General features: G+C 57.0%; 13 protein-coding genes across 14 annotated transcripts; 6 read left to right on the top strand and 7 right to left on the bottom strand.

Moving 5' to 3' along the window:
* Positions 1–54: 54 nt before the first annotated feature.
* On the bottom strand, positions 55–924 carry IUM83_02828 (Zinc ion binding protein; the record flags this gene model as incomplete). The annotated part of the gene is made up of 2 exons (XM_067926779.1): positions 55–476; positions 558–924. 2 exons carry the CDS (start codon positions 922–924, stop codon positions 55–57), a joined length of 789 nt encoding a protein of 262 aa, XP_067784244.1.
* Positions 925–1,809: 885 nt separating this feature from the next.
* Positions 1,810–2,355, top strand: IUM83_02827 (uncharacterized protein; the record flags this gene model as incomplete). Its single annotated transcript, XM_067926778.1, has 2 exons — positions 1,810–1,866; positions 1,930–2,355. 2 exons carry the CDS (start codon positions 1,810–1,812, stop codon positions 2,353–2,355), a joined length of 483 nt encoding a protein of 160 aa, XP_067784307.1.
* A 226-nt stretch (positions 2,356–2,581) lies between these two features.
* Positions 2,582–2,894, bottom strand: IUM83_02826 (Purple acid phosphatase 3; the record flags this gene model as incomplete). Its single annotated transcript, XM_067926777.1, has 2 exons — positions 2,582–2,717; positions 2,827–2,894. 2 exons carry the CDS (start codon positions 2,892–2,894, stop codon positions 2,582–2,584), a joined length of 204 nt encoding a protein of 67 aa, XP_067784248.1.
* Positions 2,895–2,997: 103 nt separating this feature from the next.
* On the top strand, positions 2,998–3,704 carry IUM83_02825 (alpha-tubulin N-acetyltransferase; the record flags this gene model as incomplete). The annotated part of the gene is made up of 3 exons (XM_067926776.1): positions 2,998–3,090; positions 3,207–3,356; positions 3,441–3,704. 3 exons carry the CDS (start codon positions 2,998–3,000, stop codon positions 3,702–3,704), a joined length of 507 nt encoding a protein of 168 aa, XP_067784213.1.
* A 101-nt stretch (positions 3,705–3,805) lies between these two features.
* IUM83_02824 (HIV Tat-specific factor 1) lies at positions 3,806–5,102 on the bottom strand (the record flags this gene model as incomplete). Its single annotated transcript, XM_067926775.1, has 6 exons — positions 3,806–4,295; positions 4,358–4,395; positions 4,534–4,590; positions 4,672–4,742; positions 4,825–4,979; positions 5,041–5,102. The coding sequence occupies 6 exons, from the start codon at positions 5,100–5,102 to the stop codon at positions 3,806–3,808; spliced, it is 873 nt and encodes a 290-aa protein (XP_067784212.1).
* Positions 5,103–5,503: 401 nt separating this feature from the next.
* On the top strand, positions 5,504–6,994 carry IUM83_02823 (Cation Diffusion Facilitator (CDF) Family; the record flags this gene model as incomplete). The annotated part of the gene is made up of 3 exons (XM_067926774.1): positions 5,504–5,960; positions 6,055–6,262; positions 6,343–6,994. The coding sequence occupies 3 exons, from the start codon at positions 5,504–5,506 to the stop codon at positions 6,992–6,994; spliced, it is 1,317 nt and encodes a 438-aa protein (XP_067784246.1).
* Positions 6,995–7,387: 393 nt separating this feature from the next.
* Positions 7,388–7,708, top strand: IUM83_02822 (Cation Diffusion Facilitator (CDF) Family; the record flags this gene model as incomplete). The annotated part of the gene is made up of 1 exon (XM_067926773.1): positions 7,388–7,708. One exon carries the CDS (start codon positions 7,388–7,390, stop codon positions 7,706–7,708), a length of 321 nt encoding a protein of 106 aa, XP_067784211.1.
* Positions 7,709–7,808: 100 nt separating this feature from the next.
* On the top strand, positions 7,809–8,066 carry IUM83_02821 (uncharacterized protein; the record flags this gene model as incomplete). The annotated part of the gene is made up of 1 exon (XM_067926772.1): positions 7,809–8,066. One exon carries the CDS (start codon positions 7,809–7,811, stop codon positions 8,064–8,066), a length of 258 nt encoding a protein of 85 aa, XP_067784078.1.
* A 2,884-nt stretch (positions 8,067–10,950) lies between these two features.
* On the bottom strand, positions 10,951–12,180 carry IUM83_02820 (Cation Diffusion Facilitator (CDF) Family; the record flags this gene model as incomplete). The annotated part of the gene is made up of 1 exon (XM_067926771.1): positions 10,951–12,180. One exon carries the CDS (start codon positions 12,178–12,180, stop codon positions 10,951–10,953), a length of 1,230 nt encoding a protein of 409 aa, XP_067784247.1.
* Positions 12,181–12,907: 727 nt separating this feature from the next.
* On the bottom strand, positions 12,908–14,172 carry IUM83_02819 (papain-like cysteine protease C1; the record flags this gene model as incomplete). The annotated part of the gene is made up of 2 exons (XM_067926770.1): positions 12,908–13,303; positions 13,381–14,172. The coding sequence occupies 2 exons, from the start codon at positions 14,170–14,172 to the stop codon at positions 12,908–12,910; spliced, it is 1,188 nt and encodes a 395-aa protein (XP_067784011.1).
* A 693-nt stretch (positions 14,173–14,865) lies between these two features.
* Positions 14,866–16,755, top strand: IUM83_02818 (Peptidylprolyl isomerase domain and WD repeat-containing protein 1; the record flags this gene model as incomplete). Its single annotated transcript, XM_067926769.1, has 1 exon — positions 14,866–16,755. The coding sequence occupies one exon, from the start codon at positions 14,866–14,868 to the stop codon at positions 16,753–16,755; it is 1,890 nt and encodes a 629-aa protein (XP_067784012.1).
* Positions 16,756–16,828: 73 nt separating this feature from the next.
* Positions 16,829–21,082, bottom strand: IUM83_02817 (Leucine-rich repeat-containing protein; the record flags this gene model as incomplete). 2 transcript variants are annotated; one of them, XM_067926767.1, is made up of 2 exons in its annotated part: positions 16,829–17,841; positions 20,269–21,082. In XM_067926767.1, 2 exons carry the CDS (start codon positions 21,080–21,082, stop codon positions 16,829–16,831), a joined length of 1,827 nt encoding a protein of 608 aa, XP_067784049.1. The 2 variants fall into 2 exon arrangements, with proteins under 2 accessions (XP_067784049.1, XP_067784050.1); XM_067926768.1 differs by lacking the exon at positions 20,269–21,082 and having other exon boundaries at positions 16,829–17,950.
* Positions 21,083–22,192: 1,110 nt separating this feature from the next.
* IUM83_02816 (uncharacterized protein) lies at positions 22,193–22,928 on the bottom strand (the record flags this gene model as incomplete). The annotated part of the gene is made up of 2 exons (XM_067926766.1): positions 22,193–22,591; positions 22,656–22,928. The coding sequence occupies 2 exons, from the start codon at positions 22,926–22,928 to the stop codon at positions 22,193–22,195; spliced, it is 672 nt and encodes a 223-aa protein (XP_067784010.1).
* Between the last annotated feature and the right edge of the window lie 555 nt (positions 22,929–23,483).

Here is a 23,483-nt window from a genome sequence, read left to right as displayed (position 1 = left end):
AAAACTCAAAACAACACAAAAGGTGAAGAAGAGCAAAGCCAAACACGCATCAATCTATTGGAACGGGGAAAAGTAAAACGTGTGTCCGTGCGGACACATGTACTGGCCGGCCTGGCTGCCCGGGGGCATCTGCACGCGCGTGTAGCACGTGGGGCATTGGCGCATGATGGGTCTGGGCCCCGACGTCATGGGCCCGCCCCCGTTGAAGCTCTGCCGCAGCCCCTGCGAGTTGCCCATGCTCGGCGGCATGCGCAGCTGGAAGAGGTGGCCGTTGGGGCACTGAAGCGTGCCGCGCGCCGTGGTGCTCACCAGGCAGCGGATGCGGCACGTGGGGCACTCCACCACCACGTTGCTGCGCGCCGCCGCCGCTGCTGCTGCCGCGCGGGCGCGCTCCTGGGCCGTGGGTGTGTGCGCCAGCGACTGTCCACATCCGTCGCAAAACTGTCCTCCTGACCCGCGCTTGCCGCAATTTGTACCTGTTCCAGAAATAGACCTGAGTTAGACGGTGTGTCTTATATAAATTTTGAGAAATGAGGTTCTTGTAGCCGGGAACTCACAGTACGGGTGCGCCTTGACCAGCCCCTCGGTCTGCTCGGGCCACTGCGTCTGCGCCTTGCGGCAGATCGGGCACTTGTCCGAGTTGGCCTCGTCGTGGTTGACGTTCTCCAGCAGGCAGCTGAAGTGGAAGCGGTGGCCGCACTCGGCCGTGAACAGCGCGCGCCCCAGCGCCAGCTCGTCCAGGCAGATGACGCACTCGGGCGCGTCCTCCATCACGGCCAGCGGCACGCTCGTCGCGCTCGGCGCCGGCTCGGCGGACGCGGGCGCCACGGGCGCGGGGCTCGGCGTGCTGTTCGCGTACGCGGCGCGGTGCATCGGCCGCCGCCGCGCCTCCACGTCGCTCCAGCGCCGCACGCGCACCGCCATGCTCGAAGCGGGCAGCTACGGTGCCGGTCGGTCTTCTTGGGTTGTGCGATGGAACAGAATCCAGTCTGAATGCGGGTATTCCTAGAGAAGGGGATTCTTATTGTAAAATGTACCAATAACAAGGTACATTGCATTTTAATACCAGGGTTTTAGGGAAGAATCCATCACATTTTTCACGTCTTCTACACAGGATGTAGCCTTATCGTCGTGAACTGATCAGGAATCGTAATGCTTTATCTCTGGCTGCAGAATTACTGCTTACGGTTCGCAATAGTTTTGCGTAGGACGTAGGACTAGATTTCATCTTCAGCACAAGGTGCACCCCTGCACAACGATTGTCGTGAAACGGTTATCGTAGTGAGACCAATGCCTTCATCAACAAGAAACAACCACTCAATGCAGGCACGCGTTACTGCTGCATTCGTAAGGCACTGTCACATTCGCCACACGTCAGACTTGAAGTGGGCCCAACGTTGCTCCTGACTACACCAGATCAACCGATGCCTGTGAGGCCGCATGGTCTCGTGGAACATTACGTGCGTGAACGCCTTGCCACCCACACCTTTCATCCCGCACTGGAAGCTACCGGCACAAGCAGTCTGCAAGCGCAGACAGCAAGTCGCGGGTTGTTGTTGTCGAGAAAACCAACGTCGAGTGTCCATTCCACAACCTCCTTTTCGCCTATCTACCCGCCCCCGACAACCCATTTTTGTTCTTTATTCCAACTAGAAGGTGCTAGGTTTCGCCCATACGCGTACAGTTGCCCCTCGAATAAAGGCCGGTCGCAGCGACGTGCGAAGTGGTCCCATCTTCCCCAAACCAACAGGTGGCGCTAGGGGCTCAGAAGCCAACTCGCTGCAGTTGCACAACAGCGCCACCGACAGCATGGGCGGCACTCTCTCCGTGTGCGGCCTGGGCGCGGGCGACCGCGACGCGCAACTGGTGAGCAGCAACGTACTCACCTCCTCCTCCTCCTCCTCTAAACTGTCGACGGTGTGTGTGCAGCACGCCCAGAGCAAGGACTTCGCGCGCGACCAGCTGGAGCGGCCGGCGCAGGCGCGCGGGCGCTCGCTGTCCACGGCCACGGACTCGTCGGTGGCCTCCATCCTGTCCAACTCGGAGCAGCTCGTGCCGGACGCCTTCCTGCCCAAGGACATCCAGGTGCTGTCGCAGTGCCGCCAGCGGCTGGGCCACCACCACTCGCGCTCGTCCTGGGGCTCGTCCAAGGTCGGCAGCGCCTCGTCCAGGGGCGCTGGCGTCGTGCGCGTGGTGCGCAACGCCGACGCCGCCGACTGCTCGCCGGGCCTGCGCAAGCAGCTGCAGTTCGGCGTCAAGACGGCGTCCTCCAGCTTCGGCTACAGCGACGACGAGGGCAACCCGGCGGCCACGGGCGGCAGCCGCCTGCCGGTGCAAGAGCTGCGGGTCAAGTAGAGCCAGCGGCAAGGGGGGGGGCCAGCAGGAGCAGCAGTGTATAAAGTAGTGTACCAGTAGTTAGAGACGCACGTAGCTGGTAGATGGCTATGGGGGGCGAAGACGGAGGGAAGTACATGTAGGTAGATCGGGTGGCGAGGTGTATGAACAAGCACGGAGGCTGTATTTGCGACGACGCGTTCGTTCATCTCCTTACGCCGTGATGCGGCCGGCAGAACGTCCAACGCTAGCGCTCCTGCTTCTGGACAGCGGCCTTGAGCTCCTTGACCTTCCGTCGGCACTCGCGGTAGGCCTCGCTCTCCTGCTCGCACTCCTCGCCGTCGCGCAGGCCGCCGCTCTCGGCGTTCTTGGCTTCCACGCACCTGCACGTCGTGAGTCAATCGGTTGAGTCTCCTCCTCGGGAACCCTCGTGAATCTAGCCCGCAGAGATAGAAGCACCAGCAGAAGCAGAAGCAGAAGCGTGGCACTCACTTCACGTAGGCGTCCATCTCGCCCGCGCACGGGTTCGGCTCGGCTGGCTTGGACAGTTCGGCGCCCATGATTCGAGGCTGCTGCTGCTGGCGGAGGCGGCTTGGGGACCGCAGATAGAAACGCTGGCCTATGTAACGCTAGAGACCAGGCGTCCCGTTCGCGCCGACCGCCATGTGGAACGAGATTGAAGTGCTGCGTGCGCCCGAGCCGCTGGGCCCCGCGCTGGCTGAAGCAGTGGACGAGCTCGGCTGGCAGTCCGCCCTCGTGCGTGTCCATCCTCTGCCGCCCATCGCCGGTGTTGACACTCGCGACGATGGGCTCCGATTGACGTGGTGGTGCTCGCGCATTTACTGTCCTGCCGCGCATCTTGTCTGCTCCAGGCGCAAGCTCTCTCCCATGCGATCACCTCCGCTGCGCTGTTCGCGTCGCCCGGGGCGGCTCAGCAGCGACAGCGGCTGCTGCTGGCTAAGGACGATGGCGGCTGCGTCGTCGGCTTCCTGAAGACCGGCGTCAAGCACCTGTTCTACGTGGTAATAAGAAGAGTGTCTCTCGGGGCCAGATGGCTACATCTTGTGGACGCTCACGTGTTACATGCCGGTTGCTGCTGCCTCTAGAGCCATACGGGCCAATACATCGAGATGGATCCGATCTGCGTGCTGGACTTCTACGTGGACGAGGCCTGGCAGCGTCGCGGCGTGGGGCTGCAGCTCTTTCAACGCCTGCTGCAGGACGAGCAGGTGACGCCCGCCCAGCTCGCGTACGATCGCCCTTCGCCCAAGCTCTTCGCCTTCTTGGAGAAACACGCCGGCCTGACCGAGTACTTCCCGCAGCCCAACCGCTTCGTCGTGTTCGATGCGTATTTCCATTCTCGTCAGTAAAGCACAACAAATACAAAGCACCTCGCTGCTGCTGCTGCGATAACGACTGCCTGCGCGTGTGTCTTCTGAGATTGAATTTAACGTACCTCATGTTGCTGAGCTTATTCGCCAAGGGAGGCCAGGAACGCCTCGACCTTGGTGTCAGCGTCGCTCGGATTCTCGGCCGTGGCCTGGTCGAATTGCGCCTCGATCTGCCGTCCAGCAAACCACCGCCCATTCATCACCTTCAGGCACGCGATAGCCGCGTTCAGTTCTGCAAAGCGCACGACCACCGATCCGTCCGCTATAATTTGAACGTGCTCCACTGCTCCGTGCTTGCAGCACTCCGAGCGCATGTCGTCCTCCAACTCGTCGAAAAATTCAGCATCGCTTCCCTCAATTGGGTCCCAGATGTGCTTCAATGTAACGGACCGCGACGGCAAGTCCAAGCGTGCCGTGTCCTCAGCCGAAGTGATCGCCAGTGGCGCCGAAGCTGCAGTTTTACCTTTCTTTTCCACCGCCGTTTGAGTACCAGCTTGATCAACAGCAGCATCATCCGGGGCTTCCTTTGTGCCCTGGTCTTTCTTGTTTGAGAACGTCGCCTCTGTCGCCCTGTATCACCTTAGCCTCGTTAGCACTCAGCAATACCCCAAAGCTCACGTAGCGTGTCGTACGTGATGATCACCCCGGGCTTGACTTCGAAGTGGTTCAGCTGTAAGACATGGTACGAGACGCGAATCAGCAGTCGAGCTCAAGTGTAGCGGATCCGAAAGCAGCTTCATCCTCGGCGTAGTGAAGGATGAACATCAACCCCAAACCATCACATATCACGTAAATACCGCGACTTTACCCTGTCAATGGCCTTGGCCATCGTAGCTCGCGAGCTGAACGTGACGACTGCATCGCCCTACATTCCCCCCACACAACAATACCAATATCTGATCAACTTCATATCCAGCAGCGCTGCACAACCAGCCTCCCAGCCAACCTTGAGCCCTCCACGCCCGTCCTTGTAGAACTTGATGCGCCGCACCTTGCCGATCTTGGCGCACACGCCCTCTGCAGCACACGCACCCGCCTCCATCAGTCATCTGTAAGTGTACATTCAGCTCTCTCATCCTCCAGCTGCGCCTGCACCGACCGAGCTGCCTGCACGCCATGTACGTGGTGAGGCCCGTGACGTAGACGCTGCTGTTGCCCTTGGTGGGCGTGGGCCGCTTGGCGCTGGGGGACGGAGACCCGAGGACGGAGGCCAGCAGCTCGTCCGCTGCCTGCGACGCCTGGCGCTCGTCCTGTCTGCAGCATTGACGCGTTAGTGGCAGATGCGGAGCTGGAGAGAGCAGCCCTAGCTCCTCACTGCTGGATGTAGGCGAGGTTCCTGGCGCGGGCGCGCTCGATGCGCTCGCGCTCGGCGTCCATGCTACCGGTATCACTAGGCTGGTCACGTCGCTTCGGTCGATCACTGGAATGGCGCCTCGGTCACTAAGGTCACTGAAACGGGGATGTAGCTATTTGTAGACGAAAGAAAGGCAACTTCAACAACTCCTCGATCGAGTGGCGCACTAGGCTAATTCCAATTATTTGGCAGGTTAGAGGGGAGACAAATCGCCCTCGAGGCTATCGGCGTTTCCCTTGCGCACGCAGTTGTCTCGGATACTGCAACGTGGTCGAGAAACCAACCAGCTCTGAAGTGTATTACCAGCCGCGACGTGTAAATCGCAACTGACGCGATTCAATCGGCCTCGCTGCGTTCACTTTGCAAAATGCCTCCGGCAACGCACGACAAGGCCAGCAGATCGACGACCCGGAGTTGCGTCCGCATGCTGCTCGGCACGGGCTCGGACAAATGTTCACCAGGGGACGACGCTCTGATTGACTCGCCTCGCCGCATCCCGTTGACCGAGAGCGCACGACGAGCTCAACGGAAGCTGCAGCTCGCCTGCCTGTGCTCGGTGCTGTTCATGTGCGCCGAGGTCGTCGGGGGATCCTTCGCCGGCAGTCTGGCCATCATGACGGACGCGGCGCACTTGCTGTCGGACGTGGCGGGCTTCTGCATCTCGCTGTTCGCTATCTGGATGGGCACGTTACCAGCGTCCAACCACTTGAGCTTCGGTTTCCAGCGAGCGGAAGTCATCGGCGCAGTGATCAGCGTTCTGCTCATCTGGGTGCTGACGGGAGTGCTGCTGTACGCTGCCGTGAATCGGTTCATTGAGTGTCTGAAACCTCACCCGAAGGAGCATGTCGACGGGAAACTCATGTTCATCGTGGCCTGCATCGGTCTGCTCGTGAATATAGTCCTGATGCAGATCTTAGGCCACGGTCACTCGCACGGAGGCGCCGGCGGTCATGGACATTCGCACGGCGGGGGTAGCCACGGACACTCTCATGGAGGCCACGGCCACTCCAACGGTGACGGCAGTCACGGGCATTCGAGCAGTGGCCACGGTCACTCGCACGGTGGGGGAGGAGGGCACGGTCATTCGCACGGTGAAGACAATCACCACGGACATTCACACGGAGTTGATGAGATTCATGATCACTCGCATCACTCTCATGGACATGAAGAAAACCATGACGAGGTAGAACACAGCCACGGAGATTATCATGCGCACGGTGAACACAATAATTGGGTTGGGGGAGATCTCGAAACTGGCGCTAGCACCGAAGGTTTGGTTCAGGAAAACCAGGACAGTCACTCCCACGAGGAGGAAGACCTCGACCACGGACATTACCATGCGCACGATGAGCACAACAATGTGACCGACCAAGATATAGAAGCTGTCTCCTCTTCCAAGCCGAAGACAAAGAAAAATTTGGAGAACCTCAACATTGAGTCGGCATACATCCACGCGCTTGGCGACTTCATCCAGAGTCTTGGCGTTTGCATCGCCGGTGGACTCATCTGGCTCAAGCCTGAGTGGCAGATCGCCGATCCGATCGCTACGTTTATCTTTTCGGTGCTAGTTCTGTTAACTACGGTGGGGATCATTCGCGAGAGCGTCCACATCCTCATGGAGGGCACCCCTAGAGGCATCGACGTCCAAGAGATCGAGCAAGGACTGCGCCAGTGCTCCTCTGTAGTAGCTGTGCACGACCTGCACATTTGGTCGCTGAGCGCGGGACTACCTTCGCTGAGTGTCCACCTTGTGTCGAACGATGTTGAGACCGCGCTTCACTCAGCTCAGAGCTACCTCCTAAGCAAGGGCATCACGCACACTACAATTCAGACGGAGAGGACGTCGACGTCGTACCCTCGGGACTGCCAGTCTGACCTGAAGTGCGGGCAGGTTTCGCCAGCACATGGCGTCTAGGGACAATATCCCGTCACACCACGCACAGATACTTCATCAGTCCTCATTGTTGATAGTTGAAGTACAGAGGTCAGCTTGTAGCTGTACAAAGGCATTAATGCGGTAAACAAGGAGATGTAAGATTACCTGCTATCCTGGTTGACATCATACGAAGATAAGTTGATGGTCGTCGAATGAAAAGAACTATGAGGTAGAGGCGACGAGAATGCGGTATGCAAGGCGTCCTGCACAGTCCTCTCGGCTCATTTAACAGTTCACTTCACGAGCAACCTCGTACCGCACACTCGGTAGCATGACCGACAACCCAAGTCCAAGCGGGTGTACCAGCAAGCTGCTTCTTCCGTGTTTCAAGAAGCGCCAGACCAAGGATGACGAGGTCTCGCGCCGATTTGAATGTCCGAGAGCGACCAGCGAGCTCAACGCAAACTGCAACTCGCCTGCTTGTTTTCGCTGCTTTTCATGTGCGCCGAGGTCGTCGGAGGCTACCTGGCCGGCAGTCTGGCCATCATGACGGACGCGGCGCACGTGCTGTCGGACGTGGCGGGCATCTGCATCTCGCTTTTCGCGATCTGGATGGACCAACGACCTGCCACCGATCGACTGAGCTTCGGCTTTCAACGCTCGGAGGTCATCGGTGCCATCACGAGTGTGCTGGTGATCTGGGTGCTCGCCGGTGTGCTGCTGTACGAAGCGGTGGTGCGGTTCATCGACTGACTGGAGCCCGATCCAACGACTCGCGTCGATGGCAAACTGATGTTCGTCGTCGCTGCGATCGGCCTGGTCGTGAACCTCATCTTGATGAAAATCCTCGGCCATGGGCACTCTCACGGAGGATATGGGCACTCTCATGGAGGACACGGACACGCTCACGGAGGACACGGACACGCTCATGAAGGACATGGGCACTCTCACGGAGGACATGGCCACTCCCACGGAGCGCATGGGCACAGACACTCTCCAGGGAGCAAGGAAGCCGACGAAGTGCACATCGTACACGAAGACAAACGCAGTCCCCGCCATGCAAGCTACCGCGCACTTGAAAACTGTGAGAGCTGGGTGGGCGGAGACCTGAAGGTCAATGCGGGTGATGCCGCATCTTCTCCGATGAAGAAAGAAAAGAGCTTGGAGAACCTCAACATTCGCTCGGCCCACATCCACGCACTGGGCGACTTCATACAAAGTCTTGGCGTTTGCGTTGCGGGTGGTCTCATTTGGTTCAAGCCCGAGTGGCAAATCGCTGATCCGATTGTGACCTTCATCTTCTCCATCCTGGTCATGACCACAACTTTCTCCATCGTCCGAGATAGTATCCACATGCTGATGGAGGGCACCCCCTTTGGTACACAAATCAAGGAAATCGAGGAAGGTCTACAAAACTGCATGGCTGTTCTGGACATACACGACCTGCACATTTGGTCACTAAGCGCCGGGTTACCAGTGCACCTGGTTTCAAACGACTCGGAGACTGCGCTTCGAGCAACCCAGCAGTTCCTTTTGTCGAAGGGAATCACTCACTCGACGATCCAGATCGAGATGCCTTTCACAAAATATCCTCGTGACTGCGCAGCAGATCTCTAGTGTGGTCAGATGTCGCCACCGCGTGAGGAATACGAAACCTCGTGTCTGTAACGTCATAAAAAAATGATATAGTCTTGCCAATCGTGGATATGAGTAAATCAACATGGATGCTTTAATGTCGCGAATGATGACTTCCCTGCGCATACGATGTAGTGATCATATTTCTGGTTTGTCGTCTGCAAACTCGGAATCAATTCCGGAATTTCCCGACAACGATGGTGGAGCTAGCTAATCTGTGCGCTCGTCGGCGTATTTCATGTCGACATCGACAGAAGCAAATTGATGGATGCATTGATGGTTGCGATCAAGGCGATGAATGATGACATTACATGTCCTCCGCGACTCATGCATCTCTTTATAGTGAAGAAGGGCGACGCCTGCCTGTCAAGCGACGGCCCCGCTGCGCGTAAACTGAAGTAGGGGGAGATCGACGCGGAAATTGAGCAGGCGATGAGTGGTGAACTATTTGACCCGGCCAAGACAATCGAAGACGTGTTGATGGAGAACCACACGACTCGCAGGAACCAAAGAGATCCGAAGGCCGGACAAATTCACGTGCTCGTTCGTTTACGTCCTGGGAGCCTGAAAGACCGCGATAGGAGGATGAAGCGGAGGGGCAGATAACTAGGCGGAAACTACTGGATTTACCCAAACTTTTGGAAACAAGCGTGAAATGTGGCAATTTACAGCAGGCAGGAGTTATTTGAATGGACTTACGACACCTGCAAGGAAGTCAAGGATATAGGAAGCAGTCGCAGACGTTATGGTGTTCATCCAAGTTCTACGTACGGAAAGAAATCCTGAGTGTGCTGAAGGTTTTTCAGAGGAATTTTCGGGGGGATCTCGAAACCAGTATATGGGGCTCCGAGCAGTTCCTTTTGGTGGGGAGTCCAGAGACAGATAAGAGCTGCTTTTGGCGCTTTGAAATAGCAATTCAGAAGGGGAGGCTGGTCGTGTGGCACCGTGCTACTGAAGGTGGGTTTGGAATGGATGCTACGTCGCGTCTGTTTCACCAAGGTAAATACTACGAGTGGGAAGACATTACGGGCGCCAAATACACCTCTCTGTATCGAGGCAGGCGGGACAAGAACGTCAATCTCCTCGATTGCTGGTTTTGTCTTTGTCTTGACGGGAGGGATCGGCAACAGATCAATGCTCAAGGCTGGCAATCATCCTACCGACTACTTACCACTTCTGAAGAGTTTGAGGCGAATGGCGGGCAAGTGCTCTGCATGCTACCGTACTGGAAGCAAGAAGACTTGGAAGATTTCGCCAATAAGTTTGGATATCCGGAGAAGAGCGATGTCAGCAGTCGATATTTTGTGGGAGGCGAATGTCTTCGTGGGTTTTTGGGCGCTGGTGTAAGAAATATAGTCAGACGAGTGTTGATGTACACATGCAAGCGTTATGATGCAGAAAGGTTGCTCTTTGTCATTGAGTCTATATACTTCAGACCGGCAGATCGACCACGTACGTATGCGGGGTGTGACGGATATGCACAATGTGGAGCACTACACCAGCCCAGAACGTCGGACGTCTTATGTTTCTTCGATGATCGTGCTGCTGCGTCTTGCACCTACGATGAGCCCGAGTTTCTTTGAAAAGCTCATCGGGATTGCAAAATCAATGAAGGATGATCGTCTCGAAGAAGCTGCGCGTGAAGGGCACTTCCATGCATTAGTTCGACAGCAACGGTAGTTGGTCTTGAGCTACTGGAAGTACGACCACGTGAATTGAAGGGCAGGCTAGGATCCCAGTATGATAACGTGTGGTCGGGATATCGTAGTTGACCGACCTCTGAAAGTCAAATGTGAAATTGAAGATCTGAAGGGCTGAAGAGCTGACATGCAGCGATGGAGCGATGAACAACAAACCGTCGGAGATGGACTACTGGATCTCTGAAACCAGTCTGCGCGGAACGGTTAATGCGATCGCCAAATGGACGTTTCCTGACGGAAAAGAGCGCTTTCGCTTTCTGCAGTCCAATAGAAAAAAAAATCGTTGTGGCGAAGTACCCACTTTCAGTTAAACTGGTTGGATAATATATGACCTGCAGTTTTAGTTTCTCAAGCGTAACTGTGTTGTGAAGTGTGGGGAACAGCGATGGAAAAACAATTCGCAGTCATTTCATACTGAAAATCTGAGCTGGGTAGACGGCAGTTGATGATTAATACTCGTCACAGCTGGGTACGAAAAGATTGATCACGCACAACTTACACAAGGCTTCATGACAATACTACTTTCTAATCCTTATCTCCTCGTTCTACTCGATCGACGCAGCAAATGCAACGAACGCATTTATAGGCACTTTATTCCCCCGTTATTCACTGTAGCCTTGCTCGGAGCCTGCTTTTAAGTCTCCAGCGCCTCCCAGTCATCTAGTCGCTGTTTTGCGGGGAGTCCTGGCCGCACTTGAGGTCGGACGCGCAGTCGCGCGGGTAGAGCGTGGCGGTCTTCTCGATCTGGATGGTCGTGTGCGTGATGCCCTTGGACATGAGGTAGCGCTGCGCCGCGTGGAGCGCCGTCTCGGCGTCGTCCGACACGAGGTGCACGCTGAGCGAGGGCAGGCCGGCGCTCAGCGACCAGATGTGCAGGTCGTGCACGGCCACGACCGACGAGCAGCTCTGCAGGCCGCGCTCGATCTCGTCGGCGTGGATGCCGTCGGGCGTGCCCTCCATCAGCACGTGGATACTGTCGCGCACGATGCCGATGGTCGTGGCCAGCACCAGCACCGAGAAGATGAAGGTGGCGATGGGGTCGGCGATCTGCCACTCGGGCTTGTACCAGATGAGCCCGCCGGCGATGCACACGCCCACGCTCTGGATGAAGTCTCCGAGTGCGTGGATGTAGGCGGCCTGGACGTTGAGGTTCTCCAGCTTCTTCTTCTTCTGCTGCTGCTGGGCCTTCTCGCCCTTCTCCAGGTCCGCGCCGTGCGAATGGCCGTGGCCTTCGCCGTGCGCGTGGCCGTGGCCGCCATGTGCGTGGCCGTGGCCCTCCTCGTCACTGGAGGAGGCGCTGCCTCCGTGGCCGTGGCCGTGGCTGCTGCTGTCTCCGTGCGAGTGGCCGTGGCCGCCGCCGCCCCCGTGCGAGTGGCCGTGGCCCAGGATCTGCATGAGGATGAGGTTGACCACCAGGCCGATGCAGGCCACGATGAACATGAGCTTGCCGTTGACGTGCTCCGTCGGGTTGGGCTGCAGGCACTCCATGAAGCGCTCCACGGCCGCGTACACCAGCACGCCCGTGAGCACCCAGATGACCAGCACGCTCGTGACGGCGCCGATGACCTCGGCCCGCTGGAAGCCGAAGCTCAGGCGGCCCGAGGCCGGCAGCGTGCCCACCCAGATGGCGAACAGCGAGATGCAGAAGCCGGCCACGTCCGACAGCAGGTGGGCCGCGTCCGTCATGATGGCCAGGCTGCCGGCCAGGAAGCCGCCCACGATCTCGGCGCACATGAAGAGCAGCGAGCACAGGCAGGCCAGCTGCAGCTTGCGCTGGGCCCGCTTGGCCCCGTCGGTCAGCGGGATGCGGCGCGCCGCCTTGCGGTCCGCGGCCGGCGGGCCCTTGAGCGGCATCGTCTCGTCCATGCTGTTGTAGCTGCGCTGCGTCATGTCCGCAAGGCGAAATCCGATGGCCGCAAGGCGAAATCCTTTGTGAGCGGCCGCGGGCGAGTGGCCCGGACGTCAGACGTCAGGCGAAAAGATCGGATGAGCTGTAGTATACTGAACGCAAGTGTGGGGACGCACTGTCGGCCGGCATGCGGATGACGGATGGTGGGCGCACTCGAATCGAGTCGGAGGACAACTTGACTGCGCACGTGCCTCCGGGCCAATTGGACGGCAACGTCCATGCGCTGTCCACGCTGCAGGCTGGACACTTCCTGCACGTGAGGAGCTCGCCTCCCCGCCACTCAATGCGGCCAGGACTTTGCGCTGCGAGGCGAATTTCAGGGCGGACAAGAGCACCACAGGCGCGACATGCTTCAGCTCCCGCCTCATTCCCGCCCGCCGGCCACACATGGAATCCCTCTGGACCACGCTCATGATGTCATGCACTGCATGCGCTTGACGCTTTCGCCGACGTGAAGGTGCAGGATCGCCAGCGCCGTCGGCGACGGGACACGGAGGTTCCATGTGTACATTCCGGTGATCTTTCACTGCTGCATTTTATTTCTTATTCTCCTCGGGATAATGGTCCACCTTGTCCGACGGCGGCGACTTGAAGCGCGAACACGTCATGTGGAGCCTATCGCAAGCACACCGACATATGCAGGATACATGGATCGATGACGAACCGTAATAGCGTTGGTCTCGGTTTCAGGTTGGTCGGGCAGCCGCGCTACGCCACCACGGGGTACGAGGCGCAGTCCGCCAGGCCGCACATGTTGCTGCCGCGCGCGATCTGGAAGAAGCCGTCCATGCCCCACTCGGCGCCCCAACTGTTCTTGACGATCCAGTGGTTCTTGCCGTCCTCCACGCCGTAGCCCACGGCCAGCACGGCGTGGTTCACGTCCTTCTCGCCCGAGTGGCACTCCGTCGACTCGTACACGCCCGACTTGTAGAAGCGGAAGTCCGAGACCACCTGGAACGCGATGCTAACCGGACCAGTGGAGCCAACCGCAGCCTTCAGCTCCTTCTCATTGCGCGACGTGATGTTCACCACCTTCTCCACCTGCGCGCCAACATGGTACGTGTTGAACTTGCACTTGCCCTCCTTCGCCTCGTACGGGTACGTCTGTCAAAAAGCCACACACAACATCGGTCAGCCCTCCGTTCACACAGCTAGCACCCGTCCATCACGTCACCCCTCACCTCCTCCGTGTCCAGACCCCCATTGTACTTGACGTACTCGAAGGCGTGCGACGGCAGGCCGCCGTTGCAGCCGTGGTTGTCGAAGGCCTGCGCGCAGTCCAGCAGGTTCTGCTCCGACAGGATCGTGAACTGGCCGTGCTTGAGCTTCAGGTGGCTCTCCAGGCAGCCCGTGGTGGAGAAGCTCCAGCACGAGCCGCACTTGCCCTGGTTCTTAACGGGGGACACGGCTCCGTCGGCGCGCCAGTCCTTGGCTGTCGGCACCTCTGCGTACGCGTGTTCCTCGCCGCTCTCGTCCGTGGCCGAGCACTGCTGCGGTTTGGCCAGGTACCAGCTCTGGAACTCGTCCCACGTGGTGTCCGCGAAGGCGTTGAGCTCCATGGTGAAGCTCCTGTCCTGCTTGCTGTTGTGCGCGGCCACGGAGCGCGCGTTGACCTCGAAGACGCCGCGGCGCAGCTCGTCCTGTGCGGATGAGTCGTAGCTCTTGCCGTGCGCGCGCTTCCAGGCCGCGAACAGGCTGCGCAGCTCCGCGGAGGTGGACGGCACGCTCGTGAGGTCCCAGGCCATCGCCTGGAGCGCGCCCTTCTCGCACTGGAAGATGGCGGGCGGCAGTTGGTCCGCCTCCTCTGGCGTGTAGCAGGACGACGGCACGGCCGCGCACTCGCACCAGGCGCAGTGGTTCTTCACGCACGCGTCCTTGGACGTGAAGCCGTGGCACGAGCCTGCGTCGGGCGCGGGGGACGAGGCTGCGGCCGCGAAGCACAGCGCGGAGAGCAGCACGAGGGGGGCCTTCATCCTGGACAGATCAGATCAGATAATGCGATCCGAGGGGTTCTTCAACGGACAAGAGGAGGCGATTGGTTGAAATGCGCCCAATCAGGAACGAAGAGGAGGGCAGGCTTCAACGTGGCCCAGGTAGTGGTGGGCCACTGGTCATCGAAGAGAGCATTGAAATGACCGCGCAACTCAACGGGAAGAGGACGAGGCGGCAGTAGTGACACTGGGAGCAACGTTAGTATGACGTAACACGTGGATCGGACCCAACGAGCCCCAATGCTACGTGGAACATGCCCAGGACCTGGAGGTCTACAGCATGACTCGGATCAAGCAGGAGCGAGGCGTGCCATTAGCACGATGCCTCCTGCCCGACCATACTGGTACCTACCCCGGTCACCATGACTGCCTCGCCGTCTGCTTTCGCTGACGGCGAAGCTGGGACGTCGATGTGGATCTAGATTGACCAGGTCATCCAGCGGGTATGCAGCCGAAAGTATAAGACAGCAACAAGTGCAAACGGTGTTACCGGAGCCCAAAGTCCGACCATGAGAGCCCCTCAAGTGCGAAGCAGCCAACCGACTAAATGGCCGCGTGGTTGGCACAGGATCCCGTGCTGTCGACGGCCAGTTCACTTTAACATGACCTCTCCCTCTCCTAACCGATATGGCTCCAGTCGATCAGCTTCGTCCACCCAATTGGCCACAGGAAGCGATGCCGGTCCACGCGCGCGACGAGGGCGCGAGCTCGGACGACGATGGCCCGATGCCCATGCCCATGCCCATGGCCCAGCCGGCCCGGAAGAAGCACAAGAAGCTGCCGCTCGAGGCCGCGTTCGTGCGCAACCTGCCGAGCGCGGCCATGTACGAGCGCAGCTTCATGCACCGGGCCGCGGTCTCGCACGTGCTGGTGGCCCCGGAGACGCAGTTCGTGGTCACGGCCAGCGTGGACGGCCACGTCAAGTTCTGGAAGAAGATGGCCAGGGGCATCGAGTTCGTCAAGCACTACAAGGCCCACCTGAAGGAGGTGACGGGCCTGGCCGTGTCGGCCGACGGCCTGCGCCTCTGCAGCGCGTCGGCCGACCGCAGCCTCAAGTTCTACGACGTGCTGGCCTTCGACATGGTCAACATGCTGAGCGTGGCCTACACGCCGGCCGAGTGCTGCTGGATCTCGGCCAAGGGGGCCATCGAGCCCAAGGTCGTGGTGGCCGACAGGAACAGCCCGGCCATGCGGATCTACACGGCCGAGAGCGCGGCCAGCGAGCCTGTGCACACGATCGGCCAGCTGCACGCGGCCCCAGTCACGGCGCTGGCCTTCAACCCCGCGGCCAACTGCGTCATCTCGGCCGACCAGAAGGGCATCATCGAGTACTGGGACGCGGACTCGTACAAGTTCCCCAAGGACAGGGCCGTGGCCAAGTTCAAGTTTAAAGGCGAGACGGACCTGTACGAGCTGGCCAAGAGCAAGACCTATGCTACGGCCATCGACGTCTCGGCCGACGGGAAGAGCTTCGTGGCCACGGCCAAGGACAACCACATCAGGGTCTTCAGGTTCGCCACGGGCAAGATGCGCCGCAAGTACGACGAGAGTCTCGCGGTGTTCGAGGACGCACAGGCCGACGGCACGCTCAATCTTGATGCCCTCGACTTTGGCCGACGCGCCGCCGTGGAGCGGGAGCTGGCCAACTCGGACGTGGTCTCCAACTGCGTGTTTGATGAGTCCGGCCATTTCATCTTGTACCCTACGCTGGCGGGCATCAAGGTGCTGAACATCGAGACGAACAAGGTTGTGAAGGTGCTGGGTAAGGTGGAGAGCTCAGATCGCTTCTTGCGGCTGAGTCTGTTCCAGGGCAAGCCCAAGGTCAACACCCAGTTCGAGAAACATCTGAAGGCGGCGTCTGGACTCAAGCACGAAGCTGAGGTCATGTCAGATGCTGCTAAGGAACGCGATAATATCGACCCCACGCTCTTCTGCACGTCATTCAAGCGCAACCGGTTCTTCCTTTTCTCCTCCCGCGAGCCCGACGAGGACGAAGGTGAAGAAGGCAGCGCTGGCACCGGTCGCGACGTTTTCAACGAGAAGCCAACGCTTGAGGAGGCGCAGGTTGCCACGGAGTCCAGCACCTCGAAGGTGCTTGGTGAGACTGCAGTCATGCACACGACGATGGGAGATATCACGCTGAAGCTCTTTGGCAAGGAATGCCCCAAGACCGTGGAGAACTTCTGCACTCATGCGCGCAATGGATACTACGACAACCTCATCTTCCACCGTGTGATCAAGAACTTCATGGTGCAAACGGGAGATCCGCTGGGGGATGGTACTGGTGGCGAGTCCATTTGGGGCGGAGAGTTCGAAGACGAGTTCCACCGCAACTTGCGACACGATCGGCCATTCACGCTGTCGATGGCCAACGCTGGCCCTGGTACTAACGGTTCGCAGTTTTTCATCACGACCGTGCCTACCCCGTGGTTGGATAACAAACACACAGTGTTCGGCCGCGTTGAACACGGCAAGGATACTGTCTCTAGTATTGAAAACGCACGCGTGGACAAATCTGACAAACCTCTCAAGGACATCAAGATCATTAACATTGATATTTTCTAGGTCAGGACGCTTGGGTCGGGCGATCGATGATGCTCCAGGGAAAATATACTCAATGGTGAAGACAGTCTTCGAACTAGGCTGGAGATGTAGCTGGATTTCCACTCTCTGTTACGTTGCTGCTGTTTGCAGCACCTCCAGCTGTGGCGTTGCTACTACTGTCATTATTCCCTGCGCTTGCTGCTAGTGCGAACGCAGCAGAGTCACTCAAGCTCTTTAAGCGGTCACCGCAGAGGAAGTGGCGGTATATCTGTTGACGAGCTCGCAGCCACTCTTGTCGATTTGCGGCTTGATGTGTAACGTAGCGGAAGCAGATACGGCCAGTGGCGGGGATGGTGTTGGTCTGGTACATGGAGTAGATGATGAGGACTGTCGATCGCGTGCTGTCAATCCGGATCATGTCCATGGGGCACGAAATCGACAAATCCACGAGCGCGCGCAGTAGCATTTTCTCGTCGTCTCGAGTAAAGTCCACCTCAAAGTCCATATCAACGTCCAGCGGCATGATCGTGCTCAAATAGCCCAGAACCATATACACTCGTGGTCGGTCTGTCAGTGCAAGACGCTCGAGTAGTTCGCCAAAGTATTCCAAGTCGACAATCGCGTGGTGCATTGCAACCAGCGCGCGCAAACGCCCAGACTCGTAGTTCTTTGGAAAGTGCTGAAGTACGTGGTGAGCTTGCCGTGTTAGTATGCGTCGACCGGCGATGGCGAGATGGAACAACACCAGGTGATACTTGAGGTTTTGCCGCTTGTGGACGGACACGTAGATAGCGCAGACTTCAGCGCCGACCTGTGCTAGCAAGGATGCCAGTTCCTGGTCCGTCATAGCGGTCTGTGTTGACTGGATCAGAGTCTGATCGAGGTCTGAGCCTTCTGGGAAGTCTAAACTGTGGTCCTCTATGTACTTGTCCTCCGGACGGAGAGGCGAGACGTAGTCGAACTCGAGTATACCTTCGTGCGGCAGGTGGTCAAAGAAGGAGTACGTGAGCTGAATGGACTTCTGGTTGAAAAATGCATTGCGCCAGTAGAACCCATGTCCGTACTGACTGCAGTCTGTGCGCTTCGGATGATTTCGGGCCAGGGTAGCTGCATGGTGGGCGTTTAACGAGGCAAACCAGAGCGCAAGCTTTCGGTGGCGAGTATCTCGGAGTGTCAAGGTCCAGCGACCCGTTGGATTCGCTGTCGAGAACTGCATTGTCACTGGGCCAAAGCGATCGATGAGTTTCCACTGTTCAGGTTGTGTTAAGTGCTGCTGCAAGAACCCGAAGACGTTTTCACCATCAATTAGACATGGCCACAGTCTACCAAGAAGCTCCAGCTTTGGCAGCGGAGGGTGCAGATGGGATACGAAGAAAGAGGCTTGTGTGGTTGTTAGCTGCAGGTCAGCGAGCACCAGGTCCAGCAAACTGATCATATCGCGCGAGGAGAATCCACGCTTGACGATATGAATGAGCCCGAGACATGACTCCTCATCCAGCCAAGACACGGGGCCACGGGGAAGAGGTGGGGGCAAGAAAGTTGCTGCAGCACGCAGAGTTCCACTCGCAGGCAGTAGCCATGGTGTTTTGCTCGAGTCCGCGACGCTATAGAGGCAGCGACGCTCTTGGTCTACAGCCAAGATAAACCTTCTCTTGGCTGACTTGGCTCTTGCTGATCTGCTCCTCGCGGATCTAGTCCTCGCTGTACTGGTAACATCGCCTCTTCCTGTATCGCCTTCGTAGCTAATGTCCGAGAGAACGCACCTCCCTTGAACAAGTGCGGCATCGAGCAATTCGCTTGCGACGGCAAATGCGTAGGGCGATTCTCCTATCTTGAGCTCGAATGGAGACGATGACGAAGGCAGCCTTGCGTCGAAGATCGCAGAGCTGTTGCCAGCTCGCGTCGAACCAACCGATGAAGTTTCCAGATCGTGCACAGACAAGTTGATTCCACAACGCGAACCCAACGCGATAGCTCGAAGAAGAGCACGAGCGCCTACTTCCCCAAGACTGTTGTCTTTCATGTCCAAAGTTCGCAGTGAGTGGTTTTGGCGCAAGAAGAAGCCGAACGCCACTGCGCTAGCCCCGGTCAGTGCATTGTGCGATAAATCGAGCTGTGTCAGAGTCGTGTTGCATGCAAGTGCCGCCGCTAACTGCTCTCCACCGCCGTCGCCGCATCTGTTCATGCTCATATGTAGTGTTCGCAACGAGGTGTTCGTGCGCATAGCAATACCCAGCGCTACAGCTCCACTCCGTCGAATGCTGTTCCAGGACACGTCCAGAACACGAACATTGCAAGTCGACTTCGTTAGCATTGAGCCGAGCAGGCTTCCTCCGCGCTCACCGATCGAGTTATGAGAGAGATTTACTCTTTTAAGCGACGGATGTGATTCAATCGCGGCTGCAACAGGGGCAAAGGCCTCGTCATCACCGCCCAATGTTGTGTGAGATAAATCCAAGTACGTGAGAGTGTTGCAGATAGTAAGGAAGTGTGCAATCTGCTTGCAGCCTTCCCGACCAATCTCATTCTTGCTCAGATTGAGCACCGTGAGCATGTACCCTGCTTTCTTCCGTTCAGGTGAAGAACCATCGGTGCTGTTCCGCTTTTTCTTGTTCGTGTACATTGTAGCGGCAGCAATAAGCTTGGCCTTCGGAGATCGATTGTCAAGAGTTTGTATGCCGTTGCTCGTGGCAGCCGCTGCTGCAAGCGATTGCAACAATGGGATGATGGACGCGTCGGTGAGGCGGTTGTCGCTGAGATCTAAGACCTGAATGGCTTGGAACTCTCGAAGCGAGGTGGATAGTGCTATAATCTTGGCATCTCCTAGTCCGAATTGTTGCAGCTGAAGGGCGAGATGGCGCTTGCCACGACCAGGGCGATCACCAGCGTTTTTACTCCTTGAATGTATCAGCAAGGATGCAACATCGGCAAATGAAGAAGGGACTGAAAACGATGCTCGTGCTGTGGGCGGTTGAGATGTTGGGGCGGCAACCTCGTTAATTCTCGAAAAGATTGGTTCGGGTAGAATTTGGTTCTTGACGCATTCTTGATAGAACAGTGAACGTGGTGACAGTTTCCCGAATGGCTGGTTTGCACAGTCTGGATCATATCGCTCCAGCTCATAGTTATCTCTTTCATCAGGTGAAGAGTCCGTATCGTCGTCGTGGTGCTTTCGATGAAGTTTGTGGAGAGGTAGAGGACTGAGCTGCTGATGGTGTTGCGATACTTGTACCTTCTTCCACTTCGGAAAGAGGTGCTGCTTGTCAGCATAGAACTCAATCTGACCGGCGTTAGTTGTGTGCCTTTGGATTTCCTTGATGAATTTCCGTGTTTGTGGCAGGCGAGGAATTGGCTGCTGACCGAGTGTGTCGGATTCCTTGTACAGCGACGGAGTGGCTAGATGTTTCTCTAGTGCAGTCGAATCCGTGTTTACTCCGTTCATCAAGCTAGACTTTCTCGATGGTAAGCCATCAGCATGCTGATCCAGTGCAGATGGAGCCGTGCTTAGTCTCAACGAAGCTGCTTCCCTCTTACACAATATCACTTCGGCATCCTGAAGCTTCTGGTCGAATCTCAAGCGTTTACTATCAACTTCTTGCACCGGAATGGGTGTAGCAGGGCTCGGAGCCACGTGCTCCAGCTCCCAACTCACTTTGGACGTGCTTGTGAGAGCCTCCTCGATAGTTCGTGGGGAGGGCATCGGCTTCTCATCGATTTCATCGGTGGTATCGCCTGCTTCGTCGGGACTTGACTCCTCTTGTGAGTACAGCGTCTCAAGCCTCAGACTGGGGTACATGAACTTCTCGACCTCACCGTCAATGGTAGCTTTCCACTTGCTATCGCGCGTCTCGAACTTACCAATGGCGTGTTTCTCATGCGACGTCCCTACTGCACTCTTTCGCGTTGGGGATGTTAGATTGATTCGTGGCAAGATAGCGGGATCTATCGGCATCATCGACTTCCGTCGGGCTTTAATAGGAAAGCCGCCGATTTTCACTCTCTCCTTCTCCTCCTCTTCTTCGTCCTCCCTCAAGGGGCCGTGGACACCGAGGTGATACTTGCGCATGGACTTAAGTTTTTTCAAGGTCATGATCTTAGCATTTGTCACGGCTGCAACAACTTCAACAGCATCGGCAGGAGCAGGAGCCTGATGTTTTTCCGCTTTAAACGATTGTGCTCGGCTGCTTCGTCGTGATGCAGCTCGTGCCGCTGCTTCTTCAGGATTTCCAGAATCGGCGCGCAGCGTGATAGCTTCAGCCGAGACCGTGATCGAGTTCAACAACTCTTGGCTGCGAAAACATTGCCGTGATCGCCGTCTGGGTTCTCGAAAAGAGCTCACGTGGTTCATGGTGCTTTCCGCACAGGCAGAAGCTGAGCTGAGTGGAGAGATGGCATGGGATGCAGCGGGCATCAGACAAATAAAGACTTGGCTACTTTTGACGACTCGATAGTATTTTGCGAACAAGTTTGCTCTTACTTGTTAGACGTTACAAAATGAAAACAAATGTGCTAGTGGACAACACACTTGCGTCATGTAGCTCGAGGCGACGAGTGGGACAAGGTTGAAGAGTGCGCTCTTAATCAGTATCCTCACGGCTCTCGCACTGCCCGTCTCGGCTATCGTGGCGGTGTGACTCTTATGGCGATTGAAAAGACTCACATGCGAAGCCGAGTGCGAGTGACAAACTGCACAAGTTCATAAAGAGGATCCAGTAGTGGCTCAGCAGGCGACAAATAGTAGTTGAAAGAGAACTATTCGATGTCTCGCCCTCGTTATTGGGGGCCATAACCAAACAGTCGCTGTTCGCACCACAAAGCTTCCACTGTGCTAGACGACAACGCCGTGGAATATGTTGCATTCGGTTGGGCCAGGCCGTTACAGCAGCCCTACTTCGTTCGCCCGTCGCCATTGACAATGGCGACAACTTCTACTGGAACGGGCTGCGTGACTCAACGGACCTACCGATTCCGACAGACGTTCGAGAAAACCTGGGTGGCCGTCATCGGGACAATAATGTGTGTGCGCGCAAACGGAGAGCAGACCCCGAGTGTGGATCCTGGCCAACCCGAGAAGTGGCGCGAGTTACTTGGCGGTTAACTCTTCGTCTAAGCTTATGGTCACTCGCCGCGAGAAACACGACTACACGGCGTTCAAAAACTCACTTCATCGAGAACGGCACGGACGGCGGCATCTAAAACGTGGAGAGCTTGCGGCTACGGACAGGCTAATACCGTACTTGTGGTTGAAAATGAATTTCAGCACGTTCGACGATAGCGAATCGATAACCAAAGACTTGGACGCAACGGGTGGTGGAATCGCCATCAAGTATGGGTGATACATTCCGCAACAAGTAGGACGAGGCAAAAGGAGCGTAATTGGCGGCTCTGTCCAACACTAATGACGAAGTCGGTTAACAGTATATAGCATCTAGGAGAGAGAATCGATGCATGATGAACATTAAATCCACACTCCACTTGGCTTTTGCAGCAAGCAGAACTCGAGCTCGATCATCTCTTCCGCCAGTTTTTTCCCGACCTCGACCAACTCCCCAAAGCCGTTCTCGACCTTCAGTACCCACGACTTGAGGAAGCATCTGCCGTATTCGCTCTTGCAGTGGTACCAAGTCACCTTCCAAACGTCGATGAACTGCATCGTTCCGTGGATCAGCACCAGTTGCTGCGTTGCTTCTTGCTCGATGGTGTGGAGATCCACCTCGTACCACTTGTCGCTCTTATTGACGTCGACCAGTCTCCTCGTCATCGTAACCATCTTGGTGCGTTGAATCCGATCTTCCACCAGAACCTTGAGCAGTTTTAGTCCGGCCACAAAAGTGTGGGCCATCGCGGTATGGTTACGCTGCACTCGCCATCGAGTTAATATCATGTACATTGTGAGTACTGCTTAGTCGAACTCCACGCACCTCTCTTTTCTTGCAGTATTTCTTACTGTACTTCCGTTGTCGTTGTAAGTAAATGTTCCTGGGAGACCGGGATATGATGAGTGCCAGCGGTATGTCGTCGTTGGAATCGCTCTCTTCAATGTCCTCTTCCGAGTTAAATGGTGCCAGTACAGCTTCCACTACGCTGTCGAGCAGAATGGTGGCTGCATCGACGCTTACGACCTCTTCGACGACTGCGGAAGTTTCACGATCAAGGATTTCACTGTCGTTTAATTCGTGCAGGAAGGCTGACATGGATTGCAGCTCAACGTCGTCCATAGACCTCCAATTCAGAATTTGACAACTACGCGGTGAGCTGTGCAATCAGGGAAAACGAAGGTGCGACATTTTAGGGTATTCATCTCTCGGCCGAGAGCTGACCAAGGGATCGATATTGAAAGAGCTGAGAAGATATGATCAGTCGTTCACTTGGTCGTCTCCTTCGTGCGTGCACGAATCGCGCGAATTCTCTCTGCTTTTCACTCAGTCGCTGCATGTCATTCTTCAAAATCCCATCTCGCTACCGATCATCATGGCTCGCTCCACTCCCAGCACCCGATCCTCGCTTTCTTCAGCCCGCTCTGGCCCGACTTCGAGCTTTCTTCGTCCCGAGGAAGCCTCGGAAGAGAGGCGCAATGCTCGTCAGGGTTTCTTACAGCTCCAGGAGCTGGAGAGTTTACGCGCGAGCAAGCGCGCGTGTCATCACTTCGATCCAGTGCCTTATAGTGACGAAGATGAAGACGCGGACCACGCCATTTTGGACAACTTCCAGACGCTTGGGTACCACGTACTACGTTTTACCGTCACTTT

Source organism: Phytophthora cinnamomi (genome assembly GCF_018691715.1).
Source record: "Phytophthora cinnamomi strain GKB4 chromosome Unknown Contig92, whole genome shotgun sequence".
NCBI lineage: Eukaryota > Oomycota > Peronosporomycetes > Peronosporales > Peronosporaceae > Phytophthora > Phytophthora cinnamomi.
This window is presented reverse-complemented; position numbering and strand designations above follow the sequence as displayed.